Here is a 22349-nt window from a genome sequence, read left to right as displayed (position 1 = left end):
CTCTAGCAAGTGTTCTGTAACACTTGCACGCCGTGATTCCACGGGCGCCCGCCCACAATGTCAGTCTTCCGGGCCACCACAGTGGCCTCCTATAAGTGCGAACGTGCAAACGTGCGAACGTGCGCTAACGGTTCAACAGGAAGTTCGGCAAGCAGATCCAGAAGCGTCAGCTCGAGGTCCCCGAGTATGCCGCGAGTTTCGTCAACTACAAGGCTCTGAAGAAGGTATGTTGACTGCCCAGTTCGTGCCTCTCGGTCCCATGCCCTCCACCCTTCCCCGTCCTCTCGCTTCTCTTCCGCATTGGGCACAAGCTCGGCTTCGGAAACCACAAAAAGGAAAATGGCTCTCCAAGAGTTTAGCCACCTCAGTACCCGACGCCGTCTCATCAGGGCGCAAGGGGGGTGGAGGAAGCCCCCATGACAGGAACTAAACATAGGCGGCGTTGACCACTGACACCCGCCTGCTAGCTGATCAAGAAACTGTCGGCCACACCCACGCTGAGCCCACAGATTGACCCCCTGCGATCCGCAATATCTATAGATTCCCAGGCTGCTCTCCAGGCCAACAAGGCCACGTTCTTCTTCCAACTTGTAAGCATCCCACCATGGGTCAGGGCGATGAACTTCCCACCATACTTACTGACTCTCGAACAGGAAAGGGAGCTCGAAAAGGTCAACGCCTTTTACCTGCAAAAGGAGGCCGAGGTATGTATTCGTCCGTTGTGGCTAAGCATCGCCTCGCCCCATAACTAAGCATAACCCCCCTCTACAGCTCAAGGTCCGTCTGAAGACTCTTCTTGACAAGAAGAAGGTCCTGCAGTCTCGCAATGGCGTTTCGAGACGGTCAGCCAAGTTCACGACCCTCGAGGAGGGCTTTCAACAGTTCGCGGGCGACCTGAATAAGCTGCAGCAGTTTGTTGAGATCAACGGGACCGCCTTTTCCAAAATCCTCAAAAAGTGGGACAAGACATCAAAGTCGAAAACCAAGGAGCTCTACCTCTCAAGAGCTGTCGAGGTCCAGCCCTTCTTCAATGCCACTGTCATCAGCGAGCTCTCCGACCAGGCGACAACCAGCCTGCAAGAACTAGGGGCCTGGGCCGAGGGAGATAATGTCAGCTTCGAGCCCCGCAGCGACCACATCGTGAGCAGCCAGCATCTGCTCGGGACCGACGAGGGCGATGCCGACACCCTCCTGCTCGACACCGTCATCTCAGGGAACCTCGAGGCACTGAGGGACTTGCTAGTTCGGATGCGGACCGCCGCTAGTTCGTCCTCGAGTTCCGACATTTCGCTGATGGAGAGGATGACCCGAACGTTTCTCGCAGCGATTCACGAAGCGCCCAAGGAGACCTTGCAGGTTCTCCTCGACACCGGGCTCGTGGACATTCAGTCGGAGGACGATATCAACGAGCGGAACTGCCTGCACCAGGCCGCCATCTACGGAAACATGTTCGTGCTCGAGTATGGCCTGGCAAAGGGCGTGGCCGTCGACCGCACCGACGTGTACGGCAGAGTTCCCTTGCATTACGCCAGCATGCATGGACGCCTGGATATGCTCGATGCCCTCACCACCGGTAAGATGGGGATGCCAACCGGATTCTCGGACGTATCTGCTAATCGTGCGGTTAGCAAACCCTCAAACGATAGATATGATCGACCACGACAACTTCACACCATTGGTGCACTCCATCATCCACGGCCATTTGCAGTGTGTCGAGCGTCTGCTGGCCAAGCCCGCTCGCATCGACCCCGTGTCCGATGCGGACCACGTGCCGTTGAATCTTGCCTGCGAGCACGGGTCGCTGGCCATCGTGGAGATGCTACTACAACATGGAGCGCATATCGTTCCCGATGCCGAGGGCCTCTACCCCCAACATCTCGTTGCCCGCTCGGTACATATGCCCGAGCTCCTGCTGTTGCTCAAGAGCTTCGGCGCAGATCTGGATCAGGTCGACAAGCTGTACGGCTGGACGCCTCTGGTCCACGCGGCAAGCGAGGGCAACGTCCCCTGCCTCCAAACCCTGCTGGATGTCGGAGCAGACCCGAATATTGTTGACGAAAAGGACCTCCCAGCAATGTACTACGCGGCGTGGGAAGGTCACCTGCAGTGCATGCAGCTGCTGGCTCCTTTCAACACGCGGACCAGAGCAAGCCCCATGATCATGCAGCCAGGCCTGGGGCCGATGATGGCCAGCGCCGGACCCGACCCGATGGCCCTCGACCCGGACGCCATCCCGGAACTTGAGTTGCCGCCGCCCATAATACCGCTGCGTCGTTATGGGCACAACTTCCTCGACACCAAGACCGTCATCCAGATCAGCTTCGAGGAGGACGGAGACCAGCCCCTGGTGTTCTTCCACGATGGAAAGTACCCGGCCGCCCGTCTCACCATCTCGTCCAAGGTGTCTGATCTCATCCCGAAGAACATCATGTTACCTTTCCAAGAAGACACCCGCATTGTTTCCTTCCAAATCGACAATCTGGAATCTTTCACCCTGGATTTCGATGTCTTCCCGACCTACGGCGCAAAGATCATCGCCAAGACGGTGGCCCTGCCCAACACGTTCAAGGCGCTTCTCAGCAGCTCCGGCAAGTGCTGCCTCCCCCTCTTCGACCCGAGGTTGCGTGCCATCGGCCAGATTAGCTTCCACACCCAGGTCATTAAGCCGTTCAACGGCAAGCCACTCGAGATCACGGACTTTGAGACATATTGGAAGGCCACCAGCCAGTTCGACCGGAGCCCCAGTACGTTTGTGACGGGTTCCAGTCTGTCTGGCGACTTTGTCCGCCTCTTTGTGCAGCACACCAGCGATGGCGTGCCCGTGCTGTGGCCGAGGTGGACGATACCGTGCGGAGGCATCGACCTGCCCATCTCAAGGTTGACAATGGAGCAGTTCAACACCATCACGTCAAAGAGTCCCAGCCGCGCGGAGCTGTCTTCATTACCGTCAAGACCTCTGGACGAAATTGCCGACGTCCATCGGGTCCTGGCCACAGCAGGTATCCCCCTCAACGAGGCGCTGGCCCTACTGCCGCACGGCATGCATGTTAACATCCAGATCCTCTACCCGTCGCTGGAGGAGGAGCGGGCCATCGGTCTCGGCCCGTCGCTGGACCTCAACACCTTTGTCGACTCCCTTCTCACCATCGTGTTCGACCACGCCCGCGCCCAGAGAGCCCAGTCTCTCGAGTCGGTCCGCTCTGTGGTTTTCAGCTCGTACAACCCGAGCATGTGCACGGCGCTCAACTGGAAGCAGCCCAACTTCCCCGTTTTTCTCTGCAACGACCTCGGCCGGGAGGATGTCATGGCGCCGCCGGACGTGATCCAGAGCCACGGTCGCCGGTCTGCTTCGATCAAGGAGGCGGTCAGGATCGCGCAGGGCAACAACTTCATGGGCCTCATCTGCTGCTCGCGTCTGCTCGTAAGTCACCCCCCCCCCCCCCCCCCCCCCCCGCCCAGTGCGCCCATCCGTGCTTACCTATCATGACAGGACATGGTTCCCGCTTTGGTGGACGCGATCAAGTCACACGGCCTCGCGCTCGTCACAGACAAGTCGCTGGAGCCTTCAACGACACATTCTCTGACAGACCCGTTCCCGCGGCTGCCCAAGGGGGTGGACGGCGTCCTCAGAAGCCATGGTGTTTTGCGGTTCAACGAATCTATAGATGTGTAGAGTGATAATTCCATACGGGCAATTGTAGATAAACTTGGGCACTCTCGTGAATCACAAGTCTTGCCCCGAAATACCCAACACACCCAATGTTTACGCAGCATTCAAGTAATAATGTCGTCATTCTGGCATAAAGTCGTAAAAGCAACCCTTTTCCGTCCCCGTGATACACAAAGACCAAAAGAACCGCCTCGGTAAACCTCACGCGCCCTTCAAGTCGTACTTGAGCGCGGCCAACTCCTTCTCCGGATCCACACTGCCCATGACGACCTTGGCGATAAGGGTCACGACGTACACGATGGCCGGCAAGTTTCCCAGACCGACGTGGCCGAGCGCATGTCTCTCGCCTGACCTCGTCACGAAGCCCGTAAGCACGAGCACGGCGCAGAGACCCAGGTTGAGGTAGGGCAGGTACGTCTCCAGTGGTGACTTCTGGTCCTTTACGACTGAGAAGGAGCTTCTCCTGCGCCTCGTCCGGCCCGGGGTCCGAACTGGCTGATATGACGACGACGACGACGACGACGACGACGCCCCCGAGATGGACGAGGTCGAAGAGGCGAGAGAGGAGGAGGGGCTGGCGCGCGGTGTCTTGGGGTGGGACCAGGCGTCGAGGAGGGCGATGCCAGTGACATCCGGGGGCTGTGTGTGCAGAAGGAAGGCAGTCGAGAGGAGAGACGTGATTGACAGCAGGGAAGTCAAAGGCGCGGAAAGGCGGAAGAGCGAGATAAGGTAGGGGATCGTCGTCAGAAGGGGGAGGGCGAGGAGGAAGGTGTTGAACTGAGCGTTCCGGGCGGCGTTTTCGTCTGCGAGGCGCTGGATGATGACTTCTTGTTCTGGCACAGGCGTCAGCAGTTGTGAAGGGACGCGTACACGGCAATAAACGGGTGGTTCTACCTTCTTCGTCCATGACATCGGGCTGGGAGTCTGCGGAGTCGTCGTCCGTGGGATAGTGGAATGTTCGCCGCAGGCGGGCCGCTGCGCCCCTGGGTGCTGCCATCTGGGCGTCGGGGTTCTTGACGTCGGGGTTCTTGACGTAGGGGTTCTTGACGTCGCGGTACGAAATTCAAAACCGCCGGTGTTTGATTAAAGAGATCTGTGTTTGCGAACAGCAGAACCTCTTGGGTCGCAGGTTGAGAGGAGTCAAGCAGGTCACATTTCGCACGTGGTTAGGGTAGGTCAGTAGGTACCTATGTTCGGTGGAAGCTCGAAGAGAGGAGAGCGTGGCAGCTCGCTCAGCCTTATGACGCGGGCGCCAGCTGGCCATGCTGGATCACCAGGCTCAACGATTGGCCAGAAGCTCAGCAGGGACTTTTTACCCCCCTCTTCCCTACGGGGGCTGCCGGCGCTGTATACATAGGTAGTAGGTACGCCGCAAGGGCCCCCGGGTTTTTTTTATGCGAGGAGCTAGGCCCGCCCTCCGAGACCGACCGACGACCGAACTTCATTATCTGATTCGGAGCATCCCGAGAATTTGCTGAGCCATTGACATACCACGACTTACACCGCTGCCACACACACACACGCGCGCGCGTGCACACGACCGAACTCCTTCGACGAGCGTCCGAGACCGACGTCGATATCCCGAGCATGCTTTCAAGAACCATCACAAGGAGACTGACCTCCTCGCTACGGAGCGCTGCCGCACGGCAGACGCAGCAGCAGCAGCAGCAGCTCAGAGCGCAGACGCAGCGGAGATGGGCGACCGCGGCGCCGAAGCCCGGGTCGGGACCGCTGATGGAGCGGCGCGCTGACCGAGAACTCCCAGGTGAGATGCCTTTCGCCTTTCCCCTAATACGTCTCCTGATCCTTTGGCTAACCGCGCTCGCGTTCAGACCTCAACCAAATCACCTTCCGCTGGTCCCGCACGCTCCCGCTCTTCGCCGCCGTCATCGCCGCCTGCAGCGTCGCAATCTTCAACTACCAAAAGTCGTCGTCCCCCGTCATCGCCTCGACGCTGTACGCGCTGCGGACCTCGCCCCGGGCGCGCGAGCTGCTGGGCGACGAGGTTCAGTTCAAGCACCAGATCCCCTGGATCTCGGGCGAGATGAACCAGCTGCACGGGCGCATCAACATCGCCTTCAGCGTCAAGGGCTCGCGCGGCGAGGCGCTGATGCGCTTCGCAAGCTACCGCACCTCGCACAAGGGTCTATTTGAGACGACAGAGTGGAGCCTGGAGACGCCCGACGGGCGCAAGATCGACCTGCTCGACGGCTCGGATCCGTTCAACGGCATCGTGGCGGACGGACTGGATGACGAGGCAGATGAGCCGCCCGCGGCGGCTGCGACGAGGGGGTTCAGACAGGTGAGTCTCAAGTAAGGCGCCTGGCCCTTCCCGTCGGCACGGAGGACATGCATCACTTTGAGGGCGAGGTTCGCTGGACGGGGGGCCTCGAGGCACACAGCATACAAGGCACGCATGGTGGTCATTGGGTTTGTGATTTGGGCGAGATGACAGCCCTTGGCGCTATACGCCTCTCGTACGGGGTGGTGGTGATGGTAAATGTACAACATGTATAGTACACGGACTTTCGTAAACAACGACGGGAGCAACAAAAAAGGGGAGGTGTGCCAGGGCACCATTTATACAAACTCCGCCGTTTCTCTCCTCTGCTTCTTCAGCTCCAAGTGCCTCTCTCTAGCCTCCTGCAGTCTCGCATCGGCGTCCTTGTTGCTCTCCAAGAGCTCCTTCAGCTTCTCCTGCCGGTAAGGCAGCGCCGGGGGCTTGCGCTTCTTGGCGTCCTGCAGCTGCACAATGCAGTTCTTGGGCCCGCCGACGGCGCCCTTGACGAGGACGACGCCCAGCTCGTTGTCCACCTTGAGCACCGTCAGGTTCTGCACTGTGACGCGCTCGTTACCCATGCGCCCGGGCATCTTCTTGCCGGGGAGGACTCTGGATCCGGAACCCTGCGAGGGACCGGTGGTACCGATGGTGCGGTGGTTGAGCGAGTTACCGTGGGACGCCTCCTGACCCGCGAAGCCGTGACGCTTCATACCTCCAGCGAAACCCATGCCGCGGCTGTTGGACCGGACGTCGACGTACTGGCCCGTCTGGAACCAGTCTGGGAACAGCTGGACGCCGACAGGCAGCAGGCCCTCCTCGGATCGAACCTTGAACTCGGCGAGGTGGCGCTTGGGCGCGATGCCCTTGGCCTCGTAGTAACCCAGCAGCGGGCGCTCAACGTTGCGGGGCTCCTTGGATCCCGCACCGATCTGAACGGCCCAGTAGCCGTTCTTCGACCGCGTCTTATTGGCGATGACCTGAACCTGATCGAGCTGGAGGACGGTGCAGGGGACGCGCTTCTTGCCGTAGTAGACGGCCGTCATGCCCTTCTTAATAGCGAGCACGCCGGTCCTCAGGGGCGTCGTATTCTCGCGGCGTGCGAGGGCGGCAGCGGGACCGGTGGTGAGGGCGGGCAGGCCCGCGGTCGTCTGGTTGAAACGGCCGGGCTTGCTGCGCTTGGGGAGCGTGGACCAGCCGTATTTGACGCCGCGCTTCGCGGTGAAAGGGAGGAGGTGGAGGCGGGGACCGGAGAGGACGGAGGCGTTGCTGGCGGCGCAGGCATTGGCTGTCGTCGACGATCGGAGGAGCTGGAGGCAGCTCGGGGGCAGTCGGGGCGCCATGGTGTGAATGACCGGGTTTGGGGCGGCGTGGTGAGGTTGAGGGGACCGGTCGGCGTGCTGGCTGCGTTCGTTCGGGATGGAATTTTTTGGGATGAGGTCGGACGAGCCGTGCCTGGGGTGGAAATCTCTCCGTGGCCCGTGCACCAACCGGGATTGATCTGGTCGCCGAGCTTCTCAGGAGCTCAAACCAGGCTCTTCTCATTTGAGACTGAACCGACTTGCTATCAAGATCTACAATTTTTTTCTCAAATAGGAGTTTCCTTCAACCAAACATAGGATTCAACCGACAAAATGTCGTCTATACACCACGTTGAGAAGATTCATGCATACAGGCACCTATATCGCGAGCTCCTCCGAGCAGTCCAATTCGCATCGCCATACAGGTACATTGTCCGCGACCAGCTGCGGGCGGCGTTCCGGGAAAAGGAGGCTTCCTGGGACAAGGAGGAATACAAGCGGACCATGTGGTTCCTGCAGGCGGCGGCGCGTGAGGCCGGGCTTGAGCACAAGATCCTCAAGAACCTCATCCGCATGGCGCACGAGCGGCAAAAGCTGGCGCCGTGGAAAATTATCTACCGCAAGGCTGAGGAGATGAAGGGCAAGACACTGTGAGCTATCGTTCCGTGCGGGACGTACGATGAAATGCTGACTGTGTTGGTTCCAGCTATGAGGAGGACAAGCAGATCACGTCCACGGCGTTTAATCACTATGACATGACGGTGGCCATGTTGAATAAGACGATGGGCATCCGACTGAGGTGAAGTTGCGGTAAACCCCTGCCTGGTCTGTGTAACCACAAGCTGGACTTGGGATTTCTGCTTCATCTAGGTCTCTGTGCTGAAAGGCTACTAATGCGATGGGCGGGTTGGTAACTTTTTGGTTCTTCGAGGCTACTTCTCCCGAGATCCAGGTATAAAGTTCTCGCATCTGTGCCTGAGCTCGCCGACGTGGCGAAGTCATGCATATTGTTCCCCTTTTGCTCCGGCTCTGGGACCTCGGCATCTCCTTCCGCGCGCCGAGAAGGGGTCGTCGACCCAGATACCACGCATCGAGGCTTGTTGTGGCGCCAGGGGCGGAGAGAGATGACCAGATGGAGCGGAACACAATGGGCCCAGCCGCGACGGCCTAGCAGTGCCCGATTGTCTCTCACATCCGAGGGTAACTCATTGGAGGGAATTGGCTTCTCTGGAGAAGATCGCTATGCTACGGCTAGTAGTTGAGCGATCTGCAGATACGTGGGGTCAGCAAGTGCAAAAACGGCTCACCTTTGGTCAGGTTGGCGGTCTGTGTCTACGAATTGTACGGTAGCAGCCTATCAAGAGCCCGTCGAACGGGTTTCTGAGGAGGGAGCAATGTCTGGCACAACCGGATATGGCTCTTATTAATGGTTGCATGGCCGACGAGTAGCCCGGTGAAGCGCTGCTGGCGCCCGTTTGAACGCCGATTGTTGCTTTTCCTGAGCTTTTGTCTGACTCTTGATGCGGAACGGTCTCTCAAGGCACCCGATGGAAGTTAGACTGTAGCACTCAACAGGGAGTGGTTGGAGAAAACGACGTTGTAGCACATGGTGCAGGAGTCGTGCCCCAAAGGTTGAGAGGGCCAACACATACTAATTACTTGCGCAACCAGAGGTACTCAGGTTAGTCACGTTGGATTCTGTAGAGAGGATTTGGAGAAGACTGAGGGCAGAGGAGAGTTTAGGCGAACCCCCGTGTCCGTGTCGGAGCCAAGGGTCGACCAGCAGAACCACATCGGGCCCCTTGGCCGGTGTGGACAAAAATAGTGGTTCGGAACGGATCTCATCCCTCACATTCCCAAAATATGCATTTCGGAAACAAACCGTGCTTCCACCTCCGTGAAACTGACCCGCCGTTGTCGTAAGGTCATCGGCTGAGACTCCGTTTGATAAGTGCATGATGCATTTAAGCGGGCGAGGGAAAGAGACAGATGTCGAGATGGCGGAAATCCACTTGGGATGCGTCTCTGGCTTGTGACGGTGAATTGCCAGCAGGTGCGACAGCCCAGTGAGGGGTTTCCGGGCGGTTTAGTGTTAGCGGCCGCTACCGCAGGGACGAATGACAGGCGCAGAATCGCTGGAGATCCCAACTGGGCCCCTTCCCGTTTCAATGGACTCTCTGAACTTGCTTTATATTGTACAGATATTTACTCCGTACACACTTAGAGTGTATGGCCGCTGCTAGAGTCGTGCTACTACCTACTGGTCATTGAGTGGGGCATAAGGGGGCCTCCCAGCTGCAGCTTTCCGCACCATTATCGAAAGAGCTGGCCCTGCTGTCTGGACAGACGCTTGGCACAACCCTCAAAGTGCCGGTACATCGTCCGGCAACGAGGGGGGTTAGGCCAAAGACAGGGTGGGATGCTGTAACCGAATCGTAGCTGGCCTGACCTTGAGCCGTTTCTATGATGCGGATGTACCTAATAGGTAAGTAGGTGCCATTCCACAGCTGTAGATACCTACTACCTACCTACCTAGGAGGTAGTGTAATTCCCACTGCCACTACTAACCCCGCAATCCACTCACGGTAGAAGTAGTCCACGCCAACGCCTCCAACAATCCCCATCTTCTTTCCTTCAACTTAACCCGCAAATCTTGATGGTTAGCGGGCACAACAGCGTCAATTCCCCGGGGGTTCAGCTCTCGATTCCCCAGACCACCGTAAAACCGCTCTCTGTGCCTGCAATCTGACCACTCGACTCGTCATCACTATCATCTCCTCGCCCGCCTCTCGAACCTCGCGAACCTCGGACAGCCCGTTTGTCGTCCAAAACAACCGCCACCTGTGGTGGTCTGGATGGACCTTCCCCCCAACTGGCAAAAGGCCGTATCGCGATCGCGCTGAAAGACCTTGATCTCCCTCTTGAGATCACCGTCTGAAGGCGCTGCCACATCGCCATTGCTAGAAGCATGCCAGCGACAGAAGCCGAATATCACCCAAGACACCATGTTCCGGCCCGCCAACCGACTGCGATCATGCCTCGAGCTCAGGGAGAGCGCCCACAGAGGCTGGTCAAGCGGTACCGCACCGAGATCGCCGCAAGCACCTCGAGCATGTTTTCCACCGTCGTCGCCTTCCCCCTCGATAGCGTAAAGACGCGAATGCAGACTTACCGATACGATGGCTTCCTCGACTGCGTGAGGCACACGTACCGCACCGAGAAGCTGAGAGGCTTCTTTCGGGGTAAGGGGCACCTCCCTAGCATCCGCGACCCCTCACCACGCCCAAAGTGTTGACTGCATCGCTAACCTTCTTTTGCCCTTCTGTAGGCGTGCTCGCCCCGATGGCCAGCATCACCCTTGTGCGAACAATGTCCTTTTCGATCTACCAGCGCGCCAAGTACAGCTATTCCGGCTGGATAAAAAACGCCCTGGGCTTCGACGTGCTGCAGCACGTCAACGAGAAGGGCACGTATCCCAACCTTTACTCGATTGCCTGCTTTGGAGCCGCCGGTGCCACGGCCGGCTCGTGCATTACGGTTCTCGCCTGCCCGTTTGAGTTGACAAAGCTCAGCGCGCAAGTGTCTGTACTGCTGTCGGACCAGCAGAAGCTCAAGGAAGCCAACTGCCGCGCCACCAACGGCCACCAAGTCGCCGCCAGCTACCAGAACAAGGGCACTTTCAAAACCATGCGAAACATCATCCGCCACAGGGGTGCTTTGGGGCTCTACACTGGCTTCAACTTGCACTTGTGTAAGTCTGCCCAGGCGTACAACCCCATCAAAGCCCTTAGCTGACCGATTTAGTGCGAGATACGCTGGGCACGGCCATATACTTCATGGTCTACGAGAGCGGGAAGCAGCTCGGGACCACTTTTGGCGGCGATCATCCAACGACGAACAAGCTATCCGTTGTCATCTCTGGGGGTCTTTGCGGGATAGTATCCTGGGCAATGATCTGTAAGAATTCGCATCATACCCCGTCCATGACAAACGCTGACTCTGGCAGACCCCATCGATTCGGCAAAGAGCATTTACCAACGAAACTCTCTCTTGTACTCCAAGGGGCAACAGGTCGAGCCTCCCCCAAAAATTGAATTCTTTAAACGGCACATGTACCGCGGGCTCGGAGTATCCATGGGACGCTCTTGCGCCGTGAACGCCATCTTTTTCTCGGTTTTCGAATTCATGAAGAAGCATGTCAATTCACTGGATGATAACTCAGGAATTGCGTAATTAACGAGATACTTGTCGGTGTGCCTCGTCGGCACCTTCAACGGCCGACCTGAGTTGGACGGCGTTTTTTTTTTTTTTTTACTAGGTGGGGATGGACACCACCAAGCAGTTTAGTGGGAGCACGGAACGAGAACACGTACAGACCTTAGTTGTTTGAGATCGACTACACTCAATCAATCAATCACAATCCGAAAACCGCCAGAATCTAGCTTGCAGGTGACCCCATGCTGTTCCACAGGCCGTGCATGCTGTAGATACCATGACAAGTAAGCCTCTTTGACGTATCGACGGACGGATTGGACGTCTAAGTGAGCACTCACATCTATAAGGTTTGCAATTAAAACAGATCCCGGTCACCCCAGCTCTTCTCGTATCTAAAGCAAAGCTTAGGCTAGCATCTTGCTACACTACCTACATTTGACACGATGTTGCCAAATGCTGGCCCCTGCCAACCTGCGCTTGTCTGCCTGCCAGGTACCTAAGTAGTGTACATAAGCCCCGCCACTATCGTCACGTGGTGATAAACCAACCGAATGCTCTACCTGGGTTGCGACCCGACCTCGTTGGGCGACTTTGCATGTCATTCATTTCCTGCTTCACTCAGTCAGCCCAGCGTCCAGTCGTGACTTGTGACCTTATGCTCTCAAGCATTCTGCATCCGAGCATCGCCCGCGCGCCTTTCCTCCAAGTGCTACAAGCTCTTGCCGCACATGTTTGACGGGTCGCAAGATTCAAGTCTCCTCCGCCCGGGCATTTGAACTTTCTTCCTTGTCTACTACATCCTGCGTGACTACTGCTTTCCTTCCTCCTTGCACGGCAGCAAGTCCCGCGCTTGTTGACGTCAACCCCTTCTCCCAGAAAGGTGCTACTCCCAGAGACGCGCCATATCCGGCCTGACGTACTTGACTTGACCACCATCTTGTGTTGGCTTCAGTGCAAGACATCAATCGTCGTCATTCTCACTAACTGTCGTTTATCGACTTTTTTTTTTGTCCTTCTTTCTTTGTGGTTCTTGCAAAGGAAGACGGGCAGGCCAAAGGATTTCCGGTCTTCAATCACCATGGTAAGCTGATCACAAAGGGAGTCATCAGACATGGGGAAAGAAAAACGGACACAGCCGGGCCCTCGCGGTACGGCCAAGGATCGGCACAAGAAGGCTGGCAAGGTCAGCAAGCCCATCGACCGCAGCGCGCCGCTGCCGCCGGGACTTGTCGCCGCGAAACCGGTCAACGCGATTGTCAGCAACAAACACCAAACGTATTTCGAGTTCATCGAGAACAAGGAGAGGAAGAAGCCGCTGCTTCTCGAGGTACGCCTACAGGGCGGGATTCTGCCGGCGTGTGCCGGTCGTTGGACTAACTAACCATTCGTCAACCAGAACACCACGAACACGGATCCGCCTCCCGGCATGCGGTATATTCCCATCGGGAACCCTGAACTGACCGAGCGATGCCAGGACATCTCGAGAGAGTTGGGCGCGTCGGTATACATTGTGGTAAGGCAGCTCTGCCACTGTGGAGTGGGCGTAGTGGCTCACCAGACCTAAATACAGACAAAAGCCAAGAAGGACGCGTCGGACCTGAGCCTACAAATCCACCGAGTCGGCTACCACATTCGTGAAAGCATTGTGGACCGGGCCTTGGCGGAGCTTGGCTTGACTGACATTTACGTACCCGAACTCATCGGCCAAGGTGACGGGGGGCTGGTCGAGAAAATCCCCGATAACCAACACGAAATCGACAAACAGGCGGACGCTGCCCTGCGCGAGCTTTTCCCCCGGATCCCGAATACTGATCGACAACAAATCATCGATCATGCCTTCCAGAAAGTTTGTGGATCCACGGAAGAAGCGTGGAAGACCAGGAATGCTAACATATCATAACAGGGGAAACAGTTCAAAGGCGACCCGGTCGTAGGACTCCAGCAAGATCTTTCTCTCTCGCGGCGAGTGCAGTTGGCGGTCCTGGCGCACATTCGGCACAACCATACCAGATATGACGAGCTTCTTAGGGAGACAACCTGGCACAACGCCAGAAGAGCCACCGAGCAGCTCTGCTTGGACATCCTCGTCAAGTGGCGAGGCGATGACGAGAATGGCCGGAACCAACTTGACGAAATCCTTCGCGAAGTCGTGGTGCTCTCTGACGACTCCGATGATGAGGACTCAGGCGAGGAGCCCGACTCCGAATCATTAGAGATACTCACTGACAGGCCTCATAACACTGGCGGGAGGGCGTTGGCGTCAGTCCCACCCCAGAGTATCACCAACAGCCGCAAACGTTTGTCAACAGCGTTGTTGTCTCATCCAGGATCCCCGGTGCCCCATGTGACGCCCGGAACATCTAGGAGAGTCGCCAAGAGGGCATGCAAACGTGCTAAGCACCGTGAGCGTAACTTCAGCCGATACGAGGCTGCTAGAGATGCTGCTTGGGACAACGCTATGCAGCGGCAGAGAGCGCCCGGCGGTCCTCCGGACCATCCAGGCATGGCGGACAGTTCCGCCAGTCACGGCTCATACCCCCAGAGCCGACCTGTTGCACCTGGTGAGAACAGAGCTCCCGTGAATGATGGCGGCCATCCGCTTCCGCAACCGCGGCTTCTCTCTGGAAAGTCCAGCGGCGACTTCCATGAGGATAGGCACCATATAGATGGTCCTTATGCAGCACGGTCATGGCCCACGCATTCCCAGCACATGCCGTTGGGTCTTCCAACGCAGAAGGTAAATGAAACTAGCAACACTCTCAGTCGCGGTCCCATGAGCCATGGGAACCCGGAGAGTCACAATCTGCAAGACTTCTTGCATCCTTCCATTGAGCCGCGATCGCCTGATCCTCTGCGGCCTCCATCACGCTATACCCGTGGCATGGTGGAGTACACGGAGCGCAGAGGTGACAATCTGCAATACCACTTGAACTCCCCACCTCGTGGCCCGGTTGTGCGAGATGCGCACCCCTTGCATCGGCCTCAGATCCACCAGACATATCCCGTACATGCTAGGTCTCCGCATGTAGACCAGGACCGGGTTCGCGCCCCTGAGATGACATACCACAATGTGCCACAGGACGCCCCTCGACTTGCCGATTATCACACAGCACGGGACTATGGCTCTGCCATCCCGTATGGTCGTGTTGACAGGATCCTGCACCAGGATAGCCAGTATGAGCGACGTCATAGCAGTGTCCCGGGAGAAGAGGCCAATCCCATTATGATTGAGGATCAGAATGTTCACCAAGGCAGAGTCTATCTCCGCACCGGGGAAAGTGTTAGGGACAGATTCGGCCCTGATGTCGAGATACTCACCGTCCGCCGCCCTCGGCGCGACGATGGCCTGGACCCCCAACGGCCCATTCCAACGGACGAAGGCTTCATTCGCTTGCGAGAGAACCAACCTATGGAGCCACGGAATGGGCTGGCAGAGGATGGCTTCCTGCGACTCAGAGAGCGCACTGTTGTTAGGCCTGGACCTTCAGCGTACGCCAGCCATGCCTGGCCCTCTCTCGATGATTCTCGGACTAATGATCTGCCTCGCTTCCGGCCGAACGGTATTCCTGGACAAGCCATTTATGTGAGAGGTCCTGAACGACCGCCCCCCGCTGACCTTTCATATCATGGGCCCGGATATGAACGGGTCGACAAAGCCGGGGTCGAGAGAGTTGTACAGCGCGACCTTCCGCCGCCTGCATATGGCGGAGCGTAAGTTATAGACGTTGACGATAAGCTCTGTGTCTTAGACTGACATTCTGGACTGTGTAGGCCAGTCGAACGTCATGCACATCATCCACCACAAGGAGCATACGGCATTGCCGTTCATCGACACGCGAGGCAGATGCCCAGCGCAAGAGATCCGTTGGGGCTTGATTCATACCCACCTGCACAACGACATTGGCCACGCGCAAACGGCGACGTGATTGTGCTTGAGTGAACCACGATTGGACACGCGACACGACTGCAAGAGTGTACTTGAACCTGAAGGTTACGAAGAGAATAGGCGGACCATGCATGGACAACAGCATTTACAGGGCGTTTGAGGGAATAGCATCAGCGGGGAATATTCATTAGTCTGGGAGGTAAGCCTGGACCTTGGTTCTTCGTATGACAGCCAGGGTAGGCTTGCTTTTGTCCGAGAAAGATATAGGAGGACTGTGTAGCGTTGATACCCAAGGCCGATGAGCAAGATTGCTCCAGATTTTGTGTTTGGTAGAGGGATAGCATAGCCCATCTATGACTACTTGACGGAATACGGCATTATGAACGGAATGGAAAGTACGCATCAGCTTCATGTTGAGCAATTGCGACCGTTTTCTTCCCGGCTCAACTGAAGTGACACTCGTTGATCTCTGGCTTGAACTAAACGTAATCACTCTGGGGAACATCGGCCCGCATATATTGAACTCCTAAGGGGCGGTTCTAACCACTGAATAGAACACCCTGAAACGACCCGGCCGTGTGATCCAAAGAGAATCCACAGCCACCCGTTCTTCCCCCGCCCCCCGCCCCCCCCCCAAAAAAAGCAAAGAGAACCAACACGATCTCGGCACCCTTCCTGTCTATCGTCGTATCGACACCCGCGTGATGATGGGGAAAAAGATAACAAGTAGTCAAAGAAAATCTGGCGTGGCCCCAAACCCCAACTCCTTGAAAATGCAAATGGACCCTACGAATGCTTTGCGTTGGAAATCAACAAGCGCCACCGGCCGCCAAGGACCGGGTATAGTAAACAGAGAAATGGACATGGTGTGACAGGGAGAGAAACTAACGGACGTGAACAGGCCGGCTACGAGGCCAACATGGGCTGCCTCGTCGGCACCCGCTGTTGCGCCGCCAGCTCTTCTTCCTCTTCTGCCAGCCCCGGCACCGGTAATTCCGTGTCGGGCACCGTGGGGAGCTTGTGTTGCCTGGGCTGGTTTCGGGCGGCGTCTTCGGCGGCGACGCTGGCCTCGAGCGCGGCTAGCTCGTCCTCGACCTCTTCCTCGTCCTGGACCGAGATGCGACCACCGAGCATGTCGCTGACTTCCTGTGGGGTGGAGAAAAGCTTCCGTCAGCATCGTATGTCTCCCAGTTGGAACGGTAGCTGGGCTGCACCACCCAGTTCCCCATTGACAAAAGCGATAAGAGGGGCGGGACGGCATTGGGCAAACCTTTTGGTACGCGATTGCGTCGGCCGTCTCGCCCATGAGCTTCTCGACGTGCTCGATGCCGCCCATCTCCGAGTGGATCTCCTTGAGGACCTTGGTGCCCTGCTGCAGGCCAAAGACGACGTCCTTCTGGATCATGGCGAACTCGACCGACGAGGTGAGCTTCTCGAGCTGCTCGAGCTGGGCGTCCGTCTTTTGGAGGAGCGATTCTTGGTATTTCTTGCGGCGCAAGGCGAGCAGCGCGCGCGGCTTGTCGCCCTTGGCGAGCATCTGCTTGGCGACGGCCGTCTCCTTGTCCGTGAGAACGGTGATGCGGCGCTGGTACTGGTGGAGCTTATCGCGCTGGAGTTTGAGATCGAGGATGGCCCTGGGGGTTGAGAAGGTGGGTGTTAGCGGGTTGAGTGGGGGTGGGGGGGGGGGGGGTTCGAGCAGGTTTAGTGTCTCGCATTGTCGATGGCCGATGGCAATGCTGCGCTGACGGTTGTGAGAGCGGTAGGTTGTACAGAAGACTCACTTATCCTGGGCAGTGACTTTACTCGCGTTGCCGCCCATGTTAAATGATTCAGGGACGGAAGAGGGGGGAGGACGCGGGGGGATACAGGTTGGAACGGCGATGCCTCTCGTGGGAGGGTCAGAATGTTGATTCCGGTAGCGCAAGCAAGGGGTTATATTCTAGCGACGAACGGATTGTTGCGATTAGAACGAGCTGGTCTTCGGCGACGGGTGGTCGGGCGGGCGCTGGTCGAAGGTCGGTAACAGATGGACGTGGATGCTGATCTTCCGGCTCGGTTTCGAGGCGCAACAATGCGACAGAGAGGGCAGTTCGTCATCGTCACTTCCCCCTGGGTCAGGTGGGGCTGTGCGGCTCTAGATAAGATAAGAGGGAAGTAGTATGAGCGAGCTGTTGCCCGGCCAACAGGATCACGACTACATGCTGTCAATATCACAGTGTCACAAACCCGTTCTATAGAGACAGTACTAGAATACGTCCTAAAAGCTAGTAATATAAATATAGCTTAATCTTTTGTATTAAATTAAATGTCTTTTATATTCTCCCTCTTTGTCCCTAGAAGCATTAGGGTGCCCTTCCTACATGAAATGTTGAAAAGGAGAAAGTCATGATCATTAGATCTAGAGGGTCAAAAGAGTTCACTCCCCGGTGGGAGCTACATCTCTGGTGCACATGCCGGGAAGTCGAAGTCATCGCTAGCTTGTCGTCGAGTAAGCTGTCCGGTGCGGAATATTTTTGTTGACTCGGGTAGGATTCGAACCATCGACTTTGGCGACTCAACCACATGACACAGTTTGACCTGAACCCCTACGCCCAGGGGCCGCCTGCTGTGCTGGTGATGGCTACTCTATTCTTTTGGAAATAAGTAGGCCGAGAAGCTCGTTCTAGATTCGGAGGACCTTGAGGGTGAAGTATGGCATAGCGTGGTTGGCGAGGCTGGGTGGGAGACATGGGGTGAAAGGCAGTAGGATAAAGAAAGGCAGGAACGTATGGCGACCCTTCCCGGTTCGGCAAAAACTATGAATGATGGGTACAAGCTCATTTTAGGCCTCGCTCAGCTCGATTGGTCGTTTAGGGTTAATCGGCGTGGCAAGATTCAACACTTACACGGTGACGTCGACTGCTAGGAAATAAACTTCATTTCGCCACGACCAACTCCAAGAAAACACACAACCATCCGAACCAGGTTTAATAGGCCTCATATCACAGAGAGACACTGGTGATAAGAAATCAGGTGGCTAGTGTTTTCAGTTTGGGGGTGCTATAAGCCCCAGACGGCCATGACAGCCCTTCGACTCGACTCTAGATAGACTTTAAGAATAGTATTGAACGCAAGATCAGGGCCATATAGGAGTATCATTTGTGAACATGGTTCTGAATAATATGCCCTGGGTATGTCACAGCCGGTGCAAGTGGTTTGTTTGCGGCATTGGCATGCTTATATGCTCCTGGGGGCCGGATGTCTCGTTCTCATCCCTCATAAGTATTCAACTAGTTCAACGCTTTCCGGCGCGTCAATGCGGTAATCACACAAGGCAAGTGATTATGTATACAGTGAAGTGGATGATCGATCGCATCAGACGGGCAGTGGACTTGCCTGGCCAACCGGGTCAACAGCCAGTTCCGTGTTCTCGTCGCTGCCACATTACGCAGTAACGCAGGCGTGATCTCCCGCAAGTCTACAAGGCAACTATGAAGGAGAATTGGAATACCGGGCTTGTACATGTTGGTCTCTTCTTAGTCATCTCTGCGTGATACTCGCCCTGGCTGAGACGGAGGAGAACAACCTGTGGGCGCTATATCTTCCGTCATTCCCTAGAACTGCTCCAAAATCTCACAGACGGCAGGTCCGCCAATGACTAAACTCCATGGCAATGATAGAAGGGCACAAGGCTGCGCTAATCACCCGGTGCTATAGGTGAGGGTGGAACGTTGTATGTAATTGGGATTGAGGATGGTCAGAACAGACAACAAAAGTGCCCTTCGAAGCAAGGCAGGCATGAATACATCTCAACGAGGCCTGACATCAGCTTTCCAACGTTTAGCGGGTCAGCCGACGACTGCCAGCATTGATATTGAGTGTGCGGGCTCGGGTACATGACGCGGCAGTTTTTCCAAAACTATACAGACATCTGAAAGGCCCATGCTTGTTGAACGGCCAACTAGAAGCTCCTATTCACTGCTTGGGGGGGGGGGGGGGGGGGGGTCTTATCAAGCTTTTATGGTCACAAAGGCACGTCAACAAGCGAAGGCATCCATCTAGAGCTTGAATCATACACTTGAATTTGTACCAAGACTTCGGTATGAGAATCATAAGATGTGACCGCAGTCCACCGAGACATTGATGAGATGGTCACTCCGACCATCCCGCTCCGTCCCTTACAGGCGAGGATTCCAAAAGTCCACCACGAGATCATCCAACAGGTCAGGTCCCAATGCCGCCACCAACTCTGCGATTCCGGCCTTCAAACACCCGCTAGATCCGACATCCTGACGCTGCCAGGCCACCAGATCACCCGTCTTGAAGAGCATGCCGGAGCCGTCTATCCGTAGCTTGAGGTGGTCCATCTGGTCCAGGGAGCGTATCTCGTCCAGCGACATGATGCCAGGCATGCCAGTGTTGAAAAGGAAGGTATCGTTATCGTCGTCGCCGCTCTCGCCCACGGGGTCTTCTCCGGCAAGCTCGTCGCCTGCTGTTGTATTCTCCGTGGCTTCCTTGGGGCCGCCATTTCCCGGGGTATCGGGCTTCTCCTTGGACAAGCTCAGATACTGCTTCTTGTCAAGGAGGCCCGTAACTCGTTTGTCCATCAGATCCCAAGCCAGTGTCTCTGGGTCCAATATGTACTGTGGCGTGTAATCCATCTTGTATCGCATCTTGGGACACGTGTGGATGTAGAAGCCAGGGTACCAGTAGCGATAGCCTCCTTCCCGCGCCAGAGCAATCTCGCGAATGGCGCCCAGCTTTCCTGGGGCATACTTGTGGATGGACTCATGGTAGAGGAAGTACACGGCACTGACGCAGTGGGGGAGCAAATCCAAAACGCCTATGGCCACCAACTTGCCGTCTAAGCGGTAGCATTGGTGGAATGAGCCTAGGCGTTGCTCCTTGCCATCGGCCGTCGTGATTGTCCTGCGCTGAACGGGAGACTCGCACAGAAAACGCTGGAAGCCACGCCTCGTGATATCTGCAGCATGTTCCTTGTGGACGACGCGTTGGTAGTTCTCGTACACGAGGTACTTCTCCTCGGTGAAGTCATCATGTTCCAGCGTAACGGTGAAGACATGAGCAGGCTCGGGGGGCACCTGCAGCGAGTCGTACTCCGCCTCGTGGACCCTCTCGATGAGATCGAATTCGGAATCCCGCTTCTTTGCCTGTTCACGTGTTCGCGGATGGACACGAGCCGCTTCCTTTGCGTAGGCCTCTCCCGTCAGGAACTTGTTGAAGCGGTTGATCGTTTGACGCTGATCCCGGGTGGGTTTGAACTGGGTGGAGTCCAGCCGCAGAGTGTAGTGAACACAGCACGCGTGGAGCTGGTCCGGCCGGTAGAGGGTCGTCCCGGAGCGCCTCCAATAGTGGTCAAGCATGGTCTGATAGTACTCGGGAGTGAGGGATGTGGCTTTAGCATAGTAAGAGAAGCCTGTAAAACGATGGTCCATGTTAGTAAACTGTTCACGCGCCGTATTCTCACAGTGGCTAGCTGCGAGTCGCCCTTTGGCCAGCCCACGTGCAGCTAGTGTGATGAGGGCATGCGGCAGTACGCCGTGACGTGGGAGAACACTATATGCTGACCCAAGGTTCCGGAGAATTCACGAGGGATGGCCTTGGGGATGCGGGATGGCATTCACGTTTTGACTGACTCTTGCCTTGGCGGCCACAGTAACCACAGCGCGACGAGTTCGAGTAACCTAGGCACGAGTTAGTCGGCATGTCACGGTGCAGCAATTACTATTGAGCCGTCTTTATTACGGGTAGCTCAGCAGCATGAGCCTGAGCACTCGCTCGTCGTCGATGTAGAGGAACTTTAGATCCCCATCCGCCACCCCACGGCACTTTCGGGCATATACAGCCGAGTTGCGAGACCGGCTGCAAGGGCTCCTTCGCACTGACCGGTGGGGAGGGGTGAAAGAAACAATCATGTGCGCACGCGGCCAGGGTATCTGAAGTTGGAAGACCAACGACCCAGCGAGCGTGGGATTCGTCTGGGGCGCATCCATCGCGCACCTTCAGCTTGCGCCGACATCGAAGGGTCGAAGTCGGAGAGGCTTGCGTGACAAGAAAGAGGATGTGGTAATATGGATCGGCGCGGTCGCACGAGGAAAGGGCAACTAAGCCAAAAGTGCATGCGGCGGGAGGACGACGGGAGCTTCCCCATAAAATGCCACGAGCCAACGGCGGTTGGGCAACGCTGCACGGGGGTAGATGGTTGGAGGAGAGAATAGGTTGAACGGCTCACCGATTGGGGTTATATAGGACAATGCATCATCAGGGGTCTGCATGCCTGTGTCGTCCATGGCTGTCTGCGGCGACTTGCGCGCTCCAACGCACCAGGGAAGCAGCCCGCTCGACTAGCGCTGGATGAGCACGGAAAAAATTAGCTGGAATCCGTTGTCGAAGTTCCCTGGGTTGTTTGATGACGTGCAACGCCCAGCGACACCCACTGTGGAGTGGGTAGGGAGGGTGCTTTGTCTTGGGTGAGGCGAGGTGAGGTTCGGCAGTAGGGGGCCGCTCGTGGTAGGGGCCGTAGGGCGTTGCTGCTGGCCTAAGTATCTAGCCTCGCTGTTGCGAAACGTCGGCGCGATTGTACTTGTGGACGGATACTCTCACTCACACACGCTGCAACGTTGAGACGAGGATGTGGACTGGCGGGGGGCTCTGGAGCTCGTGATGCAATGGGGGGAAGGAAGGGGTGGGTGGTCGTCGGTCAGTCGCGAACAACGAATGCAGTAGCCGTGACTGCTAGTGGCTGGTTGGCCGTAACGCTTGTTGTCCTGAACCTGCCGCAGCAAGGCAAGGCGAGTAAGATGCGGATGCGAACACGGATGTGATGCGTCTAAGGCTCGCCCTTGGAATAGGTAGTGAGAAGTCTGCTAGTAAGTATCATGGACCGATCTGTATATGTAGTCTGGAGGTGGCCAATTAACATCCAATGGTAATGATTGGAAACTCCGGTATGACGACGCCGCCTTTGCCTGCCCGTGAAGGCGCCCTGCACGACAGCTT

General features: G+C 56.7%; 9 protein-coding genes across 9 annotated transcripts; 5 read left to right on the top strand and 4 right to left on the bottom strand.

Moving 5' to 3' along the window:
• Nucleotides 1-57: 57 nt before the first annotated feature.
• Nucleotides 58-3673, top strand: LY79DRAFT_666558 (SPX domain-containing protein; the record flags this gene model as incomplete). The annotated part of the gene is made up of 7 exons (XM_060563247.1): nt 58-95; nt 140-224; nt 468-590; nt 654-704; nt 772-1573; nt 1629-3421; nt 3491-3673. 7 exons carry the CDS (start codon nt 58-60, stop codon nt 3671-3673), a joined length of 3075 nt encoding a protein of 1024 aa, XP_060418521.1.
• Nucleotides 3478-5003, bottom strand: LY79DRAFT_355282 (uncharacterized protein). The gene is made up of 2 exons (XM_060552681.1): nt 4565-5003; nt 3478-4503 (listed from the first exon to the last, which is right to left on the bottom strand). The coding sequence occupies exons 1-2, from the start codon at nt 4665-4667 to the stop codon at nt 3872-3874; spliced, it is 735 nt and encodes a 244-aa protein (XP_060418520.1). The 5' UTR covers nt 4668-5003; the 3' UTR covers nt 3478-3871.
• A 254-nt stretch (nt 5004-5257) lies between these two features.
• On the top strand, nt 5258-5987 carry LY79DRAFT_666556 (cytochrome oxidase complex assembly protein 1-domain-containing protein; the record flags this gene model as incomplete). Its single annotated transcript, XM_060563246.1, has 2 exons — nt 5258-5435; nt 5503-5987. 2 exons carry the CDS (start codon nt 5258-5260, stop codon nt 5985-5987), a joined length of 663 nt encoding a protein of 220 aa, XP_060418519.1.
• A 263-nt stretch (nt 5988-6250) lies between these two features.
• On the bottom strand, nt 6251-7291 carry LY79DRAFT_507257 (50S ribosomal protein L3; the record flags this gene model as incomplete). The annotated part of the gene is made up of 1 exon (XM_060553810.1): nt 6251-7291. One exon carries the CDS (start codon nt 7289-7291, stop codon nt 6251-6253), a length of 1041 nt encoding a protein of 346 aa, XP_060418518.1.
• A 291-nt stretch (nt 7292-7582) lies between these two features.
• Nucleotides 7583-8052, top strand: LY79DRAFT_666554 (uncharacterized protein; the record flags this gene model as incomplete). Its single annotated transcript, XM_060563245.1, has 2 exons — nt 7583-7899; nt 7956-8052. The coding sequence occupies 2 exons, from the start codon at nt 7583-7585 to the stop codon at nt 8050-8052; spliced, it is 414 nt and encodes a 137-aa protein (XP_060418517.1).
• A 1766-nt stretch (nt 8053-9818) lies between these two features.
• On the top strand, nt 9819-11573 carry LY79DRAFT_540965 (mitochondrial carrier domain-containing protein). Its single transcript, XM_060556907.1, has 4 exons — nt 9819-10491; nt 10578-11000; nt 11054-11206; nt 11256-11573. Exons 1-4 carry the CDS (start codon nt 10218-10220, stop codon nt 11480-11482), a joined length of 1077 nt encoding a protein of 358 aa, XP_060418516.1. The 5' UTR covers nt 9819-10217; the 3' UTR covers nt 11483-11573.
• Nucleotides 11574-12080: 507 nt separating this feature from the next.
• LY79DRAFT_599750 (uncharacterized protein) lies at nt 12081-15779 on the top strand. Its single transcript, XM_060561825.1, has 5 exons — nt 12081-12791; nt 12861-12977; nt 13035-13310; nt 13368-15175; nt 15236-15779. Exons 1-5 carry the CDS (start codon nt 12576-12578, stop codon nt 15402-15404), a joined length of 2586 nt encoding a protein of 861 aa, XP_060418515.1. The 5' UTR covers nt 12081-12575; the 3' UTR covers nt 15405-15779.
• Nucleotides 15780-15889: 110 nt separating this feature from the next.
• On the bottom strand, nt 15890-17588 carry LY79DRAFT_540960 (Snf7 family protein). Its single transcript, XM_060556906.1, has 3 exons — nt 17132-17588; nt 16621-16984; nt 15890-16496 (listed from the first exon to the last, which is right to left on the bottom strand). The coding sequence occupies exons 1-3, from the start codon at nt 17167-17169 to the stop codon at nt 16257-16259; spliced, it is 642 nt and encodes a 213-aa protein (XP_060418514.1). The 5' UTR covers nt 17170-17588; the 3' UTR covers nt 15890-16256.
• A 1792-nt stretch (nt 17589-19380) lies between these two features.
• LY79DRAFT_540957 (arginine-tRNA-protein transferase) lies at nt 19381-21116 on the bottom strand. Its single transcript, XM_060556905.1, has 2 exons — nt 20975-21116; nt 19381-20766 (listed from the first exon to the last, which is right to left on the bottom strand). The coding sequence occupies exons 1-2, from the start codon at nt 21054-21056 to the stop codon at nt 19508-19510; spliced, it is 1341 nt and encodes a 446-aa protein (XP_060418513.1). The 5' UTR covers nt 21057-21116; the 3' UTR covers nt 19381-19507.
• Nucleotides 21117-22349: the final 1233 nt, after the last annotated feature.

This window comes from Colletotrichum navitas (assembly GCF_030913465.1).
Source record: "Colletotrichum navitas strain CBS 125086 chromosome Unknown LY79scaffold_7, whole genome shotgun sequence".
NCBI lineage: Eukaryota > Fungi > Ascomycota > Sordariomycetes > Glomerellales > Glomerellaceae > Colletotrichum > Colletotrichum navitas.
Note: the sequence above shows the minus strand (reverse complement) of the source record. Positions and strands in the feature narration are given on the sequence as shown.